Source organism: Nematolebias whitei, chromosome 23, assembly GCF_014905685.2.
Source record: "Nematolebias whitei isolate Nwh7 chromosome 23, NemWhi1, whole genome shotgun sequence".
Lineage (NCBI taxonomy): Eukaryota > Metazoa > Chordata > Actinopteri > Cyprinodontiformes > Rivulidae > Nematolebias > Nematolebias whitei.
In genome coordinates, this window is record NC_056520.1 from 8,229,228 (window position 1) to 8,247,861 (window position 18,634).

An 18,634-nucleotide genomic window follows, 5' to 3' on the forward strand; every position below is an offset into this window, starting at 1 on the left:
CTTTTAGCAATATGGTCCTGTTAGCACCATGATACTGTTAGCAGCTAAGTTCTTTTAGCAACATGGTCCTGTTAGCACCATGATACTTTTAGCAGCTAGGTTTTTTTTAGCAGCATGGTCCTGTTAGCATCACGATACTGTTAGCAGCAAGGTTCTTTTTGCAACCTGGTCCTGTTATCACCATGATACTGTTAGCAGTGAGGTTCTTTAAGCAGCATGGTCCTGTTAGCATTGTGGTAATGTTAGCAGTGAGGTTCTTTAAGCAGCATGGTCCTGTTAGCAGCATGGTGATGTTAGCAGTGTGGTTCTGTTAGCGACATAGTCTTGTTAACAGTGCAGTCCCGTTAGCAGCATGGTCCTATTAGCAGAGTGATTTTGTTAGCAGTGAGGTTCTTTTAGCAACATGGTCCTGTTAGCAGCATGGTAATGTTGTCACTCTGGTTCTGTTAGTGGCGTGGTCTTAACAGCATGATAATAATAACGACCGTGGCAACGGCCGATGATTGCCCTCCAGAACGGAGTCCGGCAGGCACAGAACATCCAAGGTTTCCCCGCGGAACGGAACTGTTCGGTAGAGTTCGATCCGTGCAGGCAGATGGAGGATCATGGAGACGGCCGCCATGACAGGCCGGAGCCTGAGCGCGAGGCTGGAAGGAGGCCGGGAACTGAACCATGATGGCAGGATGGCAAGGCAGCGACACACGAAACTCTTAAGAGTGCGTCGCGGCCATACCCGTAGTGTGGGTGTACAGTGTAGACTCAAAAAAAGTTTAAAACAACAGGAACAAAAAATGAGCAAGTCGCAGCGGAGCTCCCACCATACAATGTGCCCTATCCAGTACTCTTGTTGGTGTTTGATCATCCTGTGCTCGGATAAAAGGAAGTTTTGTTTGGAAATGATGCCTTTAAGCTTTAATTCGGCTGCTTGTAGCCGGCGTTCCTCCATCTCCTCATCGTGCGCAGAAGCAGAACCGCAGCCCAACCGTCAGCCGAAGACGGACGACGTGAGCGACACTTAACAGTCACTCAGTCAGTAAAAAGCCACTTCCTCTGGGCTTATCTGAGTTTGTGTTGGTGTGGGTCCCTGTGGTTTCCTGTGTCAGTGTGGTTTCGGTTAGTAGCCACCAACAAAAGAAGGATAAGACGGAGGAGGTGAGAAGAGACGTCAACAGTGCGGTGTAAAGAGGAAAAAAAGAGTCTGAGACGAAGAGACGGGGTGTAGAGAGGGAAGGAAAAGGAGGAAGTTGTTCATAACTTAAACAATTAGTGTGTGCACTGAATGGCTGCGGAAATTAGAATAGAATAGAAACGGCCTTTATTGTCCCACGGATGGGAAATTCAAGTGTAACAGCAGCAACAGATAAAAAGATTCACACAAAAGTTCCTAAATGTTAAAAACAATATATAAAGAAATAAACCATATCAATAATAATGTTCAATATGTATTGGAACATTGATAAAGACAGACTATTTACAGTACAGTATTATAGGCAGAGTGTGTGTTTGAGCAGAGGTCAGCATGTATTTAATCCTTATTGAGTCTGTTGGGAGCAGTGATGGTTGTAGAGTAACAGCTGCTGGGACGAAGGACCTGCGGTAACGCTCCTTTGTGCATTTAGGACGCAGTAATCTGTCACTGAACGAGCTCCAGTTCAGCCACAGCTTCATGCATGGGGTAGGAGACGTTGTGCAGCAATTATGTTATTTAGCTAGATTTAAATAATAAAGTAGTTTGAGAATGAATTGCTAGAGTTGAAACAGAGGCTAAAATTGGCTAAATAGTAGCTGGAGTAGACGAGAATAAAGCAAGTACCGTATTTTCCGCCGTACTTGTCACACCGCCCTATAAGTCGCATCAGTCCATATTTGTCTAATAAAGTGGAATAATCCATAAATATGTCGCTTCGCCGTATATGTTGCATCTACTACGCGTCACCGCTGACAACCTGGACATGTGGACCGGTGTAGTGCCAAAAACCTATGGGCTGCCAAATGGCGGCTGCGGGAAAGTGCACGGGAGGACTTTAACAAGACTTGAACAAGATTAACACTTAAAAACTATTATTTGTTTGCTCGAAATTATAGTAAAGGTGTGTCTCAGTCTAACATTTGCTTAATAAATATACTTTAATGGTCAAATTAGCTGCATTTCGTCAGTGTGCTGCAGTTCTGACGGTTCCAAGCAACGAGCAGAATGAAGGTGGGGAGACTATGGCAGGCCGACTGAGTCATTAATAGCTGGTGAAGATTCTCGGTCATCCGGGATATGGTAAATTCAAAAAAGTTCAAGAAAAAAAACAAAGTATAATAAATAAAGTCCAGTTGTTTTTGTCTCGAACTTTTTTGAATTTGTCATTATAGCCACGTTTATTTATTACATGATACAACAGCATGCCTTACAGCTATTACTACTCTGCTGCCATCAAGTGGCTGAAAATGATACTGCTCAAATTTTTTTTTTCAGTCAGAATGAATGAAAATGGTCATATCTCAACCAAAAATGGGTTTATAAATGTGGGAAAAAGTCCATTAACACGTCGCTTCGGCCGATAAGTCGCAGGGCATGTAAATTATGCAAAAAAAAAACCTGACTTATAGGGCGGAAAATACGGCATTTTATTTTATTTTTTTAGAGAACAACATTGAAGTTATTAAAAAGTTATTATTTTGGGAAATAAAATAATTCAAAAAGTATGAAGGCCACAACCGCTAAAAGTCAAAGCACACATTTCCCAACAATTAGCGTTTTCATTGATGAATAATTTGATAACACAAGGTGTTCAGAAGCAGTTTGCAACTACATGAGTGTTTCCCCTACCATTGTACAAGCAAGACGCCCCGCCCTGTCATCACTGCCAGCACTGACGTAGCGCTAAGCTAGCGGCACGCAATACAGACACGCTAGCTAAGCTACAGCGGACAGCGCTCCCCTTCTGTCACGCTGATCCGTCTCCACCCCGGCTCAGAAACTGTCGGTACAAACAACGCAACACGGACGTGTCTCTGTGCCCCCGACAAATTTCACTAAAGATATTATGAGTGACCTGCCGAGGCAAGTAAATTAGAGGAAACACTGTACAATTACGGAACATGCCGAATCAGAGTCCACTCTATGATTTTGGATTTACGGATTGAAGTAGCTTGACCACCCTGGTCCTGGTTATCCTCTGACCTGTCACCTAAGAGCAAACAGACAAACGTGAGGGTTGAAGGAGGAGAAATGAACTTCGATGTGTTTAGGTGGGCGCCCTAGGAAGTAAATATCTCTCGCATCCTGCCCACCTGGAGACGCTTCCTGCGCTCGGTCGTGTCGGGTCACGTCCCTCACAGAGTCTTGGCGGCCACCAGCGTGTTGGGTTAGCGATGTTTGTGAGCGTAGAGGGTGGAAAAAGAGGAAAATACCTCAGTTCGGTGGGTTTTCCCAGCCTCCCGGTGCTGAACCCCTGACCTCCGAACACGTCGACAGCTGGGAGGGTGACATTGGATCCGTGTTTGGTTTGTCTGCTTTGTCTGGCCTGCCACTGAGTGTGTGAAGCCGAGCGAAGCTGTGCACAGCGAGAGGGTGCTGAACCAAGAGATTTGTTATCTTTAAAGGGATCTCCAACTACTTGCACATATTGGACATGTTATTTTTTATAATCTACTAAAAGTTTGTTTGACATGTGAAAACTCCCAATTACTTAAAAGATTGTACATTTTTATTAAATTTTTAAATTAAGGACGTCTCCATTATTTTTTCGGTGCAACGCATTTTGAGGCGATGATGTTCATCAGTTGTAGTGGAGACTAAAACACAAGGACTCAACGTTGAAAAGTAACAACATGTGACAATATAGTTATATTTGTATCAGTCCATATGAACAATATATGGGTTGAAACCATCAAATGTGATCAACTTGTGATGTTTAATTTATTTGCTTTGGATCAAACGCCATATAGGCCTAGATATATTAGCTCTGGGGTGAGTGCTATTAGCTCTGGAACTAACGCTATATTTTTATATACCGGCATATTGGCTCTGAAGCTTATACTATTAGGTCTGGAGTCTAAAATCATTAATATTGGTTCCGGAGCAAACGTCATATATGTTGGCTCTGGAGCGAACGCCTGTGGAGCCAACTTCATATATATTAGCTCTGGTGCTAATGTCATAAATATTAGCTTTGGAACTAACGTCATATATATTAGCTCTGGATATAACGTCATACATTAGCTGTAGCGCTAACGTCATAAATATTAGCTCTGGTGCTAACGTCATATATTAGCATTGGAACTAACGTCATATAAGCATTGGAACTAACGTCATATATATTAGCATTTGGAACTAACGTCATATAAGCATTGGAACTAACGTCATATATATTAGCATTGGAACTAATGTCATATATATTACCATTGGAACTAACCTCATATATGTTAGCTTTGAAACTAACGTCATAAATATTAGCTCTGGTGCTAACGTCATATATATATTAACATTGGAACTATTCATTCAACCTTTATTTAGACAGGTAAATCCCATTGAGCCTCGAGGACTCATTTACAAGAGAGACCTGATTTCAACAAAGATGTCCAAATTTAAAATTTTTGCCGAATCTAGCTCTCATCGGAGCAATGTATCGTCATTTACCCAGAATGCATTGCAGCGTCAATAAAATGGCGATGTCTGTGTGTCATTTTTATTTATATATATATAAACTAAACCGCCGACAGTATTTGTACGGTCTCATTTTTACAGTTGAAGTAATTGTAAATCTATTGTTTCAACTAATCGAAGATCCTTTTAAAACTGATTTAAGACACTTGTCTCTCTTTGGGTTGTCTTTTATTTTTGTCTCCCAGATTTTCCACGCTAACACCGACCCAGCAGAGGTGGTCCTGAACCGTGTCCCGCAGCCAGTTCTGGCCCGCTTCGTTCGGATCCGACCACAGACGTGGAAGAACGGCATCGCCCTTCGCTTCGAGCTTTACGGATGCCAGATCACAGGTTGGACTCCTCCAGGTCAAATCGTTGCTGTTTGAAAATAACAAGCGTCTGCTGCAGTACACTAACTGTACAGTTTGCTTCATTAAAAAAAACAAAAAACTTTTAATAAAATGTATATTCCAACACAATAAAACTCAAATGAATTGTCAAACCAACCCTGCCATTTTAAAAATAGCCACACTTCGGCTAATTAAAGAGGCAGCTTCTGCTGTTCTTCCTACCAGAGGCACCACCGGTGTCATTTTAATCTTCCGCTGCTCTTCCACTTAATCTCCGTGCTTTTCTTTCCGTCTCAAACTCCCACAACAGCCCCCTCCTCCCTTCGTTCCCCTCTTCTCACAGTTAAGAAACTCTCTCTGAAGCTTCCTCTTTGCTCCTTTTCGGTTGGGGAAACGACTCGCTGCTCAATCATTCATGGCGCTGCTCCCACTCTTCCATCGGAACGTGTGATTCGGTTCAGCCTCAGCAGCTACTGTCGTTAGCTCCGACAGGAACACCCACACCTGCTAAATCTTAACGGGTGACCTCAGAGGCAGGTGCACGGTTTGAAACCTGCACACAAGTATCCCTTCTTCCTGCGCGTTTTATCCATTATTTACATCTCTACGTTCGCAGTGACATAACAGCATGAAAGTTTGATCTGTGTTCTCTTAAACCGTCAGCACCGCTAACATCTCCATCTTTGTTCCTTTTCTTTCTCACCACTCACACTCTTCCATCTTCCCGCTGTGTTGTTCTCCTGCCCTTTTTTTTCTTCCTACACTTCCTCCCAGCAGCTTGTATTATGTACAATATATGTACTAGGTACATGAGTACGCAGACGATACAGTCCTATACTCGTCATCGCCCTCTGTAGGTGCACTCATATCTTAAGACTGATTTCAACACCTTACAGAATGCAGCTCCTCGTTAGACCTGTCGTGATAAACAATAAATCAATTAATCGCATGATAAATGAAAATTATCGACCTCATTTTCATTTATTGGTTTTATCGTTTCTTCGTGTCTCTCTCTTTCTACTGAAGACACTGGATGACAAAAGGCTCAACTCCAGTGCTCTTCACTGACTCCTCCCTTTCTCTTTTCTCTTTAACACCTGCTTTTAACGATCCAAAATCACATTTTTGTATCGTTAAAAGCAGCTAAGCTGAGAAGCTAGGCTACGAGCTAAGCTAACAATTCGACCTCAGGGAAAAAAAAACACTCCGTCTTGTCGAAGCTCTAACATTCACGGTTGAAACCCGTGCCTTCGTGTAAAAAGTTGTTTTTCTCTGCAAAAAGAAGCTGAGAACTTGTTTACTGATTTTTAAAATTTTTTTATTAAAAGCTTTGTGTGACAAATGCTAAAGAGCTCAAACCACACCGAGCGTCCGCCATTTTGAGAACCGGAGATGGCCCTTCCATTTTTTCTTAGAGACATGCTGTTCGCTCCCTCACTATCCATCCTTCGGTTCAAACAGCCTTATACTGCCGTCCAGTGGTCAAAAAAAGGTACTGCACACAAAAATTTAACATTTCTTCTTAAATTTGACAATAATTACTAATTATTGTCAAATTTCAAACGATATTATCGTTTATCGCAATAATTTCTGAGACAATTAATCGCCCAGCAAAATTTATCGTGACAGGCCTACATGTGTACGCAGACGATACAATCCTATACTCGTCGTGCCCTCTCAAATCTTCAGACTGATTTCACCACCTTCCAGACTGCAGCTTCTCATCCCTTAGTCCTCGTGTCTCCCCCTCATATGTTGCCTTCAACACCAAAAACTTTCCAAGTGCACCGACTCTTCAGCGCATAAAGCACCCCGAGCAGGATGAACGACATTAAAAGACGCTTAAATATCCGTGTGAGCCGTGAAACGCATGAACGCAGAGCAGCGGCGGAGTTAACACGAGCTTTTATCTCGCTAATGGCAGCCTAATTGCACGTTGAACATTAAGCAGCGGTGCTGCGTTACACGTATCCTTCATCCTCTTCTGCTTCTTCTGGTCTGAACTCTTAAAGCTCAGCAGCCGGGAGAGCAGAGCTGCGGCAGATCCTAACAGCTCCCTGGTGGGGAGGGGTGCAGCCGTGTTTTTAAAACTTTAACTGCTCCGTCCATTCCGTCCGAGTGAAGTAACCTGTGCTTTCCGCTCCAGATGCTCCGTGTTCAGACCTGCAGGGCTTGATGTCCGGGCTGCTCCCCGATGCCCAGATCTCTGCGTCGTCCAGCAGGGACGTGGTGTGGAACCCGGGGACGGCGCGCCTCGTGGCCAGCCGCTCGGGCTGGTTCCCAGCGCCTCCACAGCCCCTGGCCGGAGAGGAGTGGCTGCAGGTACAGGAGGGTTTTATTCCTGCACGTTTTGACTGAATTTAACAGGAGGACACGTTTTGTGCACACGAGGGCCACCTCTGAATCTTAAAACCAGATTCCAAACAATATGATGGTCAGATGTTTTATGAATACACAGAAGTGTAAAACTGGGCAAACGGAAAGTAACCACAAGTAAAGAATGGGTTTTAAAGAGAAATCAAACGGGTGATGTTGACAAGCTAGAGTTGCTCGTTGTATCGATCTTCGTCAAAGTAACAAACTTTCTTGTAGATTCTGCTCTTCCTGTTTCTAACTCGCCACTTCTGCTACAAGTTGAAATATGAAAACGTGCACGACGGGTAATAACGATGCTAAACACACCTGCAGCACAGGTGCTGTAAATCGGTTTTGTTGAGTTGTGCTGCTTGTGAGGACGAGAACAGCAAGTTTAGATGGAAAGAAAGAAGGAAGGAAGTACATATTGGAGTAAGTACGCAAGTACGTGAGAAAGTAAATACTGTGTAAGAAAAATACATAAGAAATTAAGTATGTACGTAAGAAAATGCGTAAGAAAGTACATACTTATGGTTGTACGCAAGTACATAAGAAAGTATGTATGTAAGTCATAAGCACCAAAGTAAAAAAGAAAGTACATAAGTACATATGTAAGTACGTACACAAGAATATAAGTACATAAGTAAGTAAAAAAGTAAATGCGTACGTAAGTATGTAAATAAGTAAGAAAGTAAGTACATATGTAAATGTGTAAATAAGAAAGTAAGTACATACGTAAGTCGTAAGTACTAAAATAGTAAGTAAAGAAGAAAGTATGTACGCAAGTATGTAAGTAAGTATTTACGTAAGTACGTACACGGGTACGTACGAAAGTACGTAAATAAGTATGTATGTAAGTAAGTAAGTACATAAGTAGGTACATAAGTAAGTAGGTACATAAGTAAGTAGGTACATAAGTAAGTAGGTACATAAGTAAGTAGGTACATAAGTAAATAAGTAGCGCTGTTTATCTCCCCCCACCCCTTTCGGTCCATCTGGTTTATTTTTTAGCTTCATAACTTGAAAAATAAGTGAGGTGTGCATCTAACTGTGGGAATGGTCACTATTGAAAACTGTGTTGCCACGTCAAAATCCAAGATGGTCGCTAACGTGTGGTGTGTGTATATGTTTTTTTTTTTTTCATTTTATTCATATTCATTCGTGTGTGTGTGTGTGTGATTATACCCCGATTATTTGAAGGAACTGCTTTAGAGTATAGTTTCTTCAAAGGTTTGGGGTACCAAAAGATTTATCTATGGGGGCCACGGCCACCAATGGCCACCCCTTGGCTCCTCCCATGTGCCTGGTGGTGGATAAACTTGCACCCTCCACTCACAGGATCTATCACTCCTACCCACTCGATTACTTGCACCAAAAACGTTTGATTCCCTGTTCAGTTTTTGTACAGAAAAACACTCCTCTTCAAAACTACAAACATGTAAGTTCTTTAAATTAATGGGAAAACAAACCAAAGCCAGAGCTGGTGAGGTGTGGCGTCAGAGTGCAGTTTTTAAAACGCTGCAGAGAAGACCGTTGAGACTAATGATGCCAAATGAAAACCTTTTCAACACAGATGAGTACTGTGGCTCCAGTTTGGGGCAGGATGGTGAATATACCACGTTCCCATTTCTTCTTCATGGAGATTATTTATTTTCTGTCGCTCCCTCACTTTCTGTTTGTGACCCGTGTGGGCTCCAAATTTGGAGATTTATTTTGCGTGAAAGGCATCAATCCGGTTGTCTGAACTCCACGCCTGCAGGTGGACCTCGGTGCGCCCAAAACCATACGTGGAGTCATCACCCAGGGAGCACGGGGCGGAGACGCAGCGAGCGGTGCGTCCACGGACAACCGGGCGTTCGTCAGGAAGTACAAAGTGGCTCACAGCCTGACCGGAAAAGACTGGATCTTCATCATGGACGGCCGGACCAACCTACCTAAGGTGAGTGAAGGAGGAGAGTGGAACCTGTGGGCGCAGAAGTTCAGTTACGAGTGCTTTTTTGTTCGGAGCAGATCTTCGAGGGGAACACCCACTACGACACCCCGGAGCTTCGACACTTTGAGGAGACTGTGGCGCAGTTCGTCCGGCTGTACCCAGAGAGGTGGTCTCCAGGAGGGATTGGGATGAGAGTGGAGCTGCTGGGATGTGAGCTTCCAGGTAGGACATTCTGCTGAACGATGGGCTCCGTACGGTAATGACCTCGAGTGACCTAAGCACAGACGAGAAATTCCATTTCCTGCGAAAATGCAGTGTGAATGCTACAGCATAAGAACTTCTAAAAAACAGCTGAAATTAGCTAAAACATACTGAAATGTAGCTGAAATGGACGAACAAGGCTACATAAATTAGTAGAAGAAAGCAGAAGGAACACGTATTTGCTGAAATAGATTTAAATAAGCAGAAATTAGCACTGAAATTAGCTTAAAAAAAAGAAGCTGAAATTAGCAACAAAAAAGGCTGAAAAGTAACTGAAAAGGCAGAAAGAAGCTTAAACTACAAAAATGAAGTGGAAAGAGCTGAAATGAGAAAAAAAAAAAAAAAAGTAGCAGAAATTACCAGGAAAAACGTGAATTTCTCTGAAAAAGGTTGAAATTAGCTAAGATGCTAAAAACTTTCCTTAAAATGTAGAACAAGCTAAAATTAGCAGAAGGAAGTGGAGAAAACACAATGTTGCTGAATTTGGCTGAAAGCAGCAAAAATGAGCATAAAAAAGTGGAAATTATCTGAAAAAAGCTGAAATTTGCAACAACAAAAAAAACAGTAGAAATAAGCTAAAATTACCCGAAGGACATGGAGAGAGCACATTTTTGCTTAATTTGGCTGAAAAAGTGGAAATGAGTGCAAAAAAAAAAAAAAAAAGGCAAATTAGCTGAAAAGGCTAAAATAAGCATAGAAACAGCTAAATAGTAGCTGAAATGGCAGAAAAAAACTGCAACTTGCAGAAATGAGCTGAAATGAGCATAACAAGCTGAAATTAGCAGAAAGAAGTCAGGAGAAGCACAAAAATGTTGTAGTTAGCAGGAAGAATGTGAATGGAGCACAAAACAGCTGAAAGTAGCTGAGAAAAGTTTAAATTTGCAGCAGGAAGCTGAAAGCAGCTGAAGCAGAGCAAAATGTGAAAGGAGCAGTAAAAGGTTGTAGAGCGCTAAAGATTTGAAGGATGTAAAATGAGCTCAGTTCATTTTCTATGAGGGGGGGGGGGGGGAAATGGCAAAAAAGGCTAAATATTTAAAACAGCTGAAGTTGCACCAATACCACAAGTCATTGCAGGATTGTCCTGAAAGAGCCAAACGTTTTGATGCTTTCACCACCGGAGGAGAAGTGCAGCTCTCGTTAGATATGCATGAGCGTCGTTAGAGTCTGCCTGAGGTAAAGAACTGACGCGACGGTTTATTATTTCCTGCTGACATCGTTGCACCTGAAGATTTCTTGCTCTTTGCGAGCCTCTGATGATGAGCGGGGCGAGGACGGGTCGGGCTTACAGGGATGCGTCTCCAGAGAGCGAGAGCGCTGGTTTCCAGCACGGTCTGCTGCCCAGATGTGCTGGATCACCGACAAACCCACAGCCGGTCACTGTTTACCTCTGCGCCGCGAGCAGGACGGCCGTGCACCTCAACGTGCTCGGCTCCTAAACGAGCGTGCACTTCAACACAAAGTCACCAAACCGTCGGAGGAACAACAAGCGTGACGCGTCTGCCGGAGGTTCTCTGTAGAAGTCGAGGTCAGACGATGCTTCTCGTTGACGCGTTTGAATCTTTGCGCTCGGACTCGTTTCCAGCTGCCGTAAATATTTAAAAACGTCACAGAAGTTTCCTGTAAAGTTGTTTGATCTGCACATAAAGAGAAGTGAATGCATCATAAACGCACCGTCTTTTCAGTTTAGTGGTTTTTCAAATGCAAGCGATTCTTGTGTGCACATGTGTCTGCCTGTTAGCAAAATTTCTCACCAACCGCTGGATGGATTTGAACCCTAGTTTTGTGTTTTGGGGGGAAAAAGTCAGCCACGCATTAAATTTTGTCCATGTTTTTATTTAGTAATTTATTTTGGTGCAGTCAATAAACACCATTATTAAGCATTTGTCCAGATGCTTCTCAATAATTCAGGTAGATAATCTAACCAGACTGGGTCAGGTCATCTGGACAGATTCTTCTTTGTTGAAACGTTTTCGGCTTTTATCCAAAAGACTTCTTCAGTCTGAAATCCTGCAAGAAACCCAGTCTAATTCATAGCTTCTTCTCATAATGGACCAACCAGCTGGCTGCTGACAGCCAGAACTAGCTGTTCACTTGCAAAAGGAGGACCATCAACGTAACAGTAGATCCAACAATGTTCAGTCAGGTCATCTGGACAGTTTCTTTTTCTTTTTTTGGTGCTGAGAAGTTTCGCCCTCCATCAGGAAGGCTTTGTCAGTCTGATCTAAGATATACGCTAAACAATACGCTAAAAGATCTAAGATATATGTTAAACAATACGCTAGAAGATTTAAGATATACGCTAAACTATACAATAAAAGATCTAAGATATATGTTAAACTATACGCTAGAAGATCTAAGATATACGCTAAACAATACGCTAAAAGATCTAAGATATATGTTAAACAATACGCTAGAAGATTTAAGATATACGCTAAACTATACAATAAAAGATCTAAGATATATGCTAAACAATACGCTAAAAGATTTAAGATGTACGCTAAAAAATACGCTAGAAGATCTAAGATATACGCTAAACTATACAATAAAAGATCTAAGATATATGTTAAACAATACGCTAGAAGATTTAAGATATACGCTAAAAAATACGCTAAAAGAGCTAAGATATATGCTAAACTATACGCTAGAAGATCTAAGATATACGCTAAACTATACAATAAAAGATCTAAGATATATGCTAAACAATACGCTAAAAGATTTAAGATATACGCTAAAAAATACGCTAAAAGAGCTAAGAAATATGCTAAACTATACGCTAGAAGAGCTAAGATATACGCTAAACAATACAATAAAAGATCTAAGATGTATGCTAAAAAATACGCTAAAAGAGCTAAGAAATATGCTAAACTATACGCTAAAAGATTTAAGATATACGCTAAACAATACGCTAGCAGATCTAAGATGTACGCTAAGCACTAATAATGTAAAATAATACGGCATATTTTACAGGTATTCAGGTAAAATTTGCCGTAGTAGTAGCTTAGAGTCATCCTCAACGCTCTGAGAGGTTTGTAGAAAAGGCTTAGTGGCCCCCGCCTGGTCCTTTGGCGTTTCCTTGGCCGTTCCCAGTCAAATCTCTTGCGAAACACAGGAAACAATGTGTTTTACATTAGCTGTCGATCTCCGAGCGATCTATGGAAAACACCACATTAAACAACCCACGGAGAGGGGAACAAAATGAAAACTCCACAACTCTTACAGAGGATGAAGAGTTCAAGGAGGGGGGGGGGACTTCTTCACAAAACAAACAAAAACAAAAAAAAACTGTTGTCAGCGGCCGCACACTGTTCACACGGCACCAGAACCAGTCAGCAGGAACGTAGGACTGCTGCTGACATCCTGTGAATCATTCATTTCCCCTCCGAGTCGCTTCGTCTTCAGCGACGTCTTCACTGCGCTTGTTTACTCCATCTAGGCTGAAGAAATGAACGATTTCCCCCGCTGACCGAGCGTCGTACCGACTGAACGAAGAGAGGCACAATCCGTTTTCTCCTCTCATCCCGCCACATAGTTCCTTTCCCAGCCTGAGGCTCAGTGCGTGGGCCTCTAAATGTTTTTGTTCTCCTCTCCCGTTAGTCATCACTTCCACCTCTTCTCCAAGCTCACTGTTGGTCCTTCTGTTTCTGCACCGCCGCCTCACACACTACACTGCTCTTTTTTTAGTGTACAGAGTCCTAGAATTAAATATTTATAAGCTCGGGAATGGAACTTGAAAGATAAATATGAGGAATCATCTGAGCTTTTTTTCCAGGTAGAACCATTTTAGTGTTGAGAGCAATAAAAAGCCGACTTCACACACGCTCGTGCACACCTATAATTTGGACCTCCGGTGTCTTTTACCTCGCTGTTTCTCCACTTCCCTTCAAATCCCAGTTAATCTGGCAGAGCTCACGAAGAGATGATGATAGATTTGAAGCAGCAGTAAAAGTTTCCACCTCATAATTAATGTGTTCTTTGTGTTTGGAGGTCGTCGGGTGCAGAAATTACAGCGACCTCTCAGAAAAACCAGTAAAAATGTTATTTTCTCTTCTTCTGAGAATTATTAGAATAGAATATGCAGTTATTTATAAGTTAGTTCTTTCGGCTGCTCCCTTCTGCAGCGAGTTAACTCACGTAAAAGATTTGGAGATTTCGCTTAAAAGTATAGTATCTTCAAATGATTGTGGTGGCTGGTGGGGTGGCCAAAGGTTAAGCTATAGGGGCCAAGGCCACCATCGGCCACCTCCTGGCTCTTCCCATGGCCACCACTGTATATTCTGTGTTTCCCCGACCATTATACAAGCAGGGTGCCCTGCTCTGTCAACAGAACTGATTGTCCTGCTTACCAAACCAACACCCCCCCCACCCCGTAAACAACTAGGGGCACTGACGTAGTGTTAAGCTAGCTGCGTGCAATACAGACATGCTAGCTAAAAACCATAGGTAGCACTCCTTTGCCCTCACACTGAGCCATCTACACCTCCCTGCTCGAAACGGTGTGCAGGACAGGCATGCCCCCCCCAATCGACAAATGTCTTTTTTTCTTAACGGCCATTCCTGTTGTTTGAAGAAAATATATTATGAGGTTTCATATTGCTTAAAATTATAGTTTCTTCAAATGATTGGGGTAGTTAAAGATTAATTTAAAGTGGACGAAGCCACCATTGGCCACCCTCTGGCTCCGCCCCTGTTGGTGGCTAAAATTTCTCCCTCTGCTCTCAAGGATCCGTCACTCTGCGCCGCCTCGGACAAACAAACAGAAAACACCAACCTCTGTTCTTCTCCACAGTGTCACTGCTCCCCACTTTTTAATGTGTAGCACCAAAAGCATTTAGGTTTACTCCATTCTCTGTCCAGAAAAACACTCATCTCCAGAACTACAAACATTCGCTCGTGCCGCTTGTTCAGAATGAATCGAAAACGCACGAAGTTGTGTAAAAACGGCTACGTTTGAGTTAACGGTTTGAGTGTCTTGTTTTCCGTTGTGCTGGTTTTGCGTTTTGGTTTTCACGTTTGACTCGTTTGTTGAAGGCGATGTTTTGAGCACGACGAAGTTCAAATGTGTGGCGCCGTTTTAAATCACATGATGCCGTCATACGGACATGCTATGCAATCAATATAAATAAACATACTCATTAAAAAATCATGTAAGAAAATATAATACATGTAGACAAGCTGTGACTATAAAATATACCTTATTAATAAAGTGGAAAAAACATAAATAAGTCGCTATACGTCGCATCTATTATGCGTCACCTCTGACGGGCCGGTGTTTTGCCAAAAATAGATTGGCTGCCAAATTGCGGCCACGGAATCATGCACGGGACGACTTTAACAAGATTAACACTTAAAACCAATTATTTGTTTGCTTGAAATTATAGTAAAGGTGTGTCTCAGTTGAACTTGAAGGGTTAATGAATGCACACCGACGGTCAAATCAGATTTATTTCAAAAGCCGATTGGCGGGAGCGCGCAGAGGGACGACTCGCTGTGCATTTGTTTGAAGTTTATCAAGATAACCACCTAAAAATAATTATTTGTTTGCTCGACGTAACAGTAAAGGTTAAATCAGCTGCATTTCACCGTGCCGCCCAGGCGAAATGTAGCTGATTTAACCATTACATTGTATTTATTAAGGAAAAGTTCAGCTGAGACACCTTTGCCCCAGGAGTTCCAGAGTGAGACGAAGGTGGCTTTGTATGGCAAGCCAAGTGTCTCATTAATAGCCACTTTTACCTATTAATGAGACACTTGGCTTGCCATATTAGTAGATCGCCCTCTAGTGGCTGAAAATGGTAGTGTTCAATATTTTCCATGTGAGATTGAATGAAATCGTCAGATCTCAGCCACAATTTGGATTATTATTATGGGGGTGGGGGGATATAAATACGTCTCTTTGCTGTATAAGTCGTTGGGCATGCTAATTTATGCAAAAATCTGCAAATTCTACAGCAAAAATTACGGTAGACACTTTTCTCCAAATAAACCTTGTGTACAAAATCTGTCCCTGGACGTTTTATTTACACCTGCAGTCATTTAAAGCTTAATTTCTTTACGCAGTTAAAAACCGAGGAAAACGTGCACATGCAATGTTATGACTGACGATATGAGTTAATAAAAACCAACGTTTTTCCTCACTCCTATAATTTACCGTATTTTCCGGCGTACAAGTCACATTTATTATGCATTTATTTAATGATCAAAATGGCTTCATTTCGTCAGGGCGGCGCGGCGCCATCCATCGCAGCCGGAGCCACTAGCTCTCCAGCGTTCCTCCGCCTTCACCAGCTGAGTGAAGCGAGCGCGCACGGGAGGACTCGCTGTTGCAGTTCTTAGAAATTTAAAGCTGGAGTCAAAAATTGCGTTACGAATAATGAAAAAAAAACATGTATAAGTCGCAGGACTGACAAATCTATGCAAAAAATCTGTGACTTATACACCAGAACATACGGTAATTACCATTTGTGTCATCTACGCTGAGGACGTTTAGGACTGGACCTCCATCTGGTTGCCAAACGTAGATGATCAACACGCAGTTTGTGTTTAGGACTTTCTGCAACATCAATATTGTCATGACGGCAAACTCTGCATTCTCTTTTGTCCGGTACGGTAAATCCTCACTTTTTGTGCAGAAACAGCAACTCTAAACTCCAGTGATTCGATTCTCGGGGTGAAACTTCTCTTAAAATAAGCGCCGGATCTGTTCGGGCTCACTCAGGGTGGAAATCAGCCGCTTCCCCCCCCCCCCCCCCTGTCTTGTTCTCCCGAGATGAATGCATGCGTGTGTCCATTCATCAGTGCTCCTGGGACTGCCAGGGAGAGATTTACGGAAAAGCTTTCTACATAATTGAAAAGTTTTTTTTTATTTTTTATTATTCCTCTTCTGACACGTTGCTGAGTCAGGTTCTGCGGGAGTGAGCGGTGTCTTTTTGGCCGTGTGCGCTGAAAAGCCTTCAAAATCATTGTCACGTGCTCGTAGCGCAGCGGCGAAGTCGTTATGTTAGGCGACGCTCTGCTGCAGGGGGACTTACCTGGACACCTTTGCAAGGACGTCCTCGCTCGCATCATGAGCAGCGCTCGCAGGCAGGTCGCGTGTGGTCCGGCACTTTCCTCCGGTTTGCGTCCACACCAATGCACAAGTCGGTGGCGCTGCCCTCAACGCGGCTGTCACGCCCTGAAAAGGTCAGCACATTTACACCGTGACAGAGCCTGACCTTTGAAGGCACCGAGCCAGGGAGAATCTTAATGGACTCGACTATATGTGTGTTTTTGGGGTGTATTTTAACGCCTCATCTCCAGATTGAACTCAAAAGGTTAGATTGAGAAGAAAAAAAACTAAAACATAAAGAGCAAGAAGAGTGAGAATCTGAGGGGGGAGGAGGGAGACTTTTGAGGACCAGGGTTGCTTTCTTTGCCTCACCTTCCCAGCAGCGATAAGAGTCTCATTAGGAAGTAAATGACTGGCAGAGAAGACGTGGCATTAACGCCGGGTTAATGTCAGGAGCTGTCGCCAGCTGAGCCCGCGTCTTTCATCTTCGCCTTTCCTCCAGCCGGGGCGCCGATGCATTCAGGAGCCTCTTTCAAACCGTGTGTCACGTTGTATTCGCCGCCTTTAGTGCTTTTCACCGTCTTTAAATGGCAACGGTGGTCATAAAGAAAAAGAAAACCGCAGGAGTTGTGACACTCGGTGTGATGAATCAGTTAGATGTTTGTGTGTTTTCGCTTTGAAACCCGTTTCGCGTGAGATTAGCGGCGTTGTTTAGATTAAAGACAAGTCGGAGAAAGTCGACAAAGGGCTACGAAGCATCACGAGCCAAAGGATTTGCTTTGGCGTCAAAACAAGGCCGTGTGTTTCCACTTCAGTGGCACAAAAGCGTGTAAATATGTGGCTAATTGTTTTACGGAGCTGATAGTGAAAGAGACATCGGTTTGTTCACGTGATAAATTATAATCTGTGGTTGAGATGTGATCCGAACTTCTATATAACCTCCCCTTAACGTTGACTTATCCTTGTGACCATTGGCGTCAGAAGCATTTGTAATTTGGGGGGACATACTGGTGTCGGTGTATAAGGGGGTCTGGGGGTCCTCCCCCAGAAAATTTAGAATAAAGTAGATGCCATTTCCTGCATTCTAGTCCATTTTAACGGGTTGTTAAACTTCTATGTTTACCTACATAAGTAAACACTTGACTCTAATTATTGTAGAGAGCAACAAGAAGTAGCCTGACCAACAGCTCCCCTTGTGTGAATAGAGCACGTTCCGCTTCTCTCAGTTCAGTTTATTTATATAGCGCCAAATCACAACAAAGTTGTCTCAGGGCACTTTATAGGAACATTCACATACATAGAAAAGCCAATTAGTAAAATTCTCTATCTAAGGAAACCTAACCCATCCTAAACCGCCCCACCCTGGTCGACAGTCACCGAGACCAACGTAGAACTAAGCTAGCGGCACGCAATACAGGCACGCTAGATGAGACGCTACAGACGTAGCACTCGGCTTCTCTCACGCATCTTAACCCCCCACCCAACTACCTCAGTCAACAATTGCCAGCATTAATGTATCTCTAAACTAGTGTGCAACACAGAGGTGTCTCCCCCCCAACGCCCCGTTGACAAAAAACTCCACTAGATATGAACGTCATGCCAAGCCGAGTGACCTCGAGGAAACACCGCATGGGGTGTGGTGAGTTGTTGTTGGTAACCAGGAAAACCTGGAGTGGACTTTGAGTGGTTTGAGTATTCTATTAATCAAGTGGAATGGATTTGTTCATGAAGAAGTAGAAACAGTGCTAGGTGAACTAATATTTCATGGTAAATGTGGGGGGGGGACATCCCCTTCACATATAATAGTTACGACACCTATGCTTATGACTCGCCCACTCCGGTGCGTTCAGTCGAGGTTAAGGTTTTGTTTTTCCACCTGCGTTTGAGATACGAGGTGAAAACACGTGCGTGCGGTGAGATGGATGCTACGTGTTTGTGCAGAGACTTGCTGACAGACAGATATTGGTCTTGGAGTGTGATCATCCCATCCAAGGTCGAGGGGAGTTTGTTCGACACATCCATCCATCAGCTTTAGTGTCAGGCGTGTGTGTGTG

The 18,634-nt window shown here is 43.0% G+C and overlaps 1 protein-coding gene across 1 annotated transcript in view; it reads left to right on the plus strand.

Moving 5' to 3' along the window:
• Window positions 1–18,634, plus strand: part of nrp2a (neuropilin 2a) — a 90,505-nt gene that overhangs the window by 54,678 nt on the left and 17,193 nt on the right. The window contains exons 8-11 of the mRNA XM_037696429.1: window positions 4,843–4,987; window positions 7,133–7,308; window positions 9,101–9,280; window positions 9,352–9,496. Coding sequence (XP_037552357.1) covers window positions 4,843–4,987; window positions 7,133–7,308; window positions 9,101–9,280; window positions 9,352–9,496 — 646 coding nt within the window. The remainder of the gene's footprint in view (window positions 1–4,842; window positions 4,988–7,132; window positions 7,309–9,100; window positions 9,281–9,351; window positions 9,497–18,634) is intronic.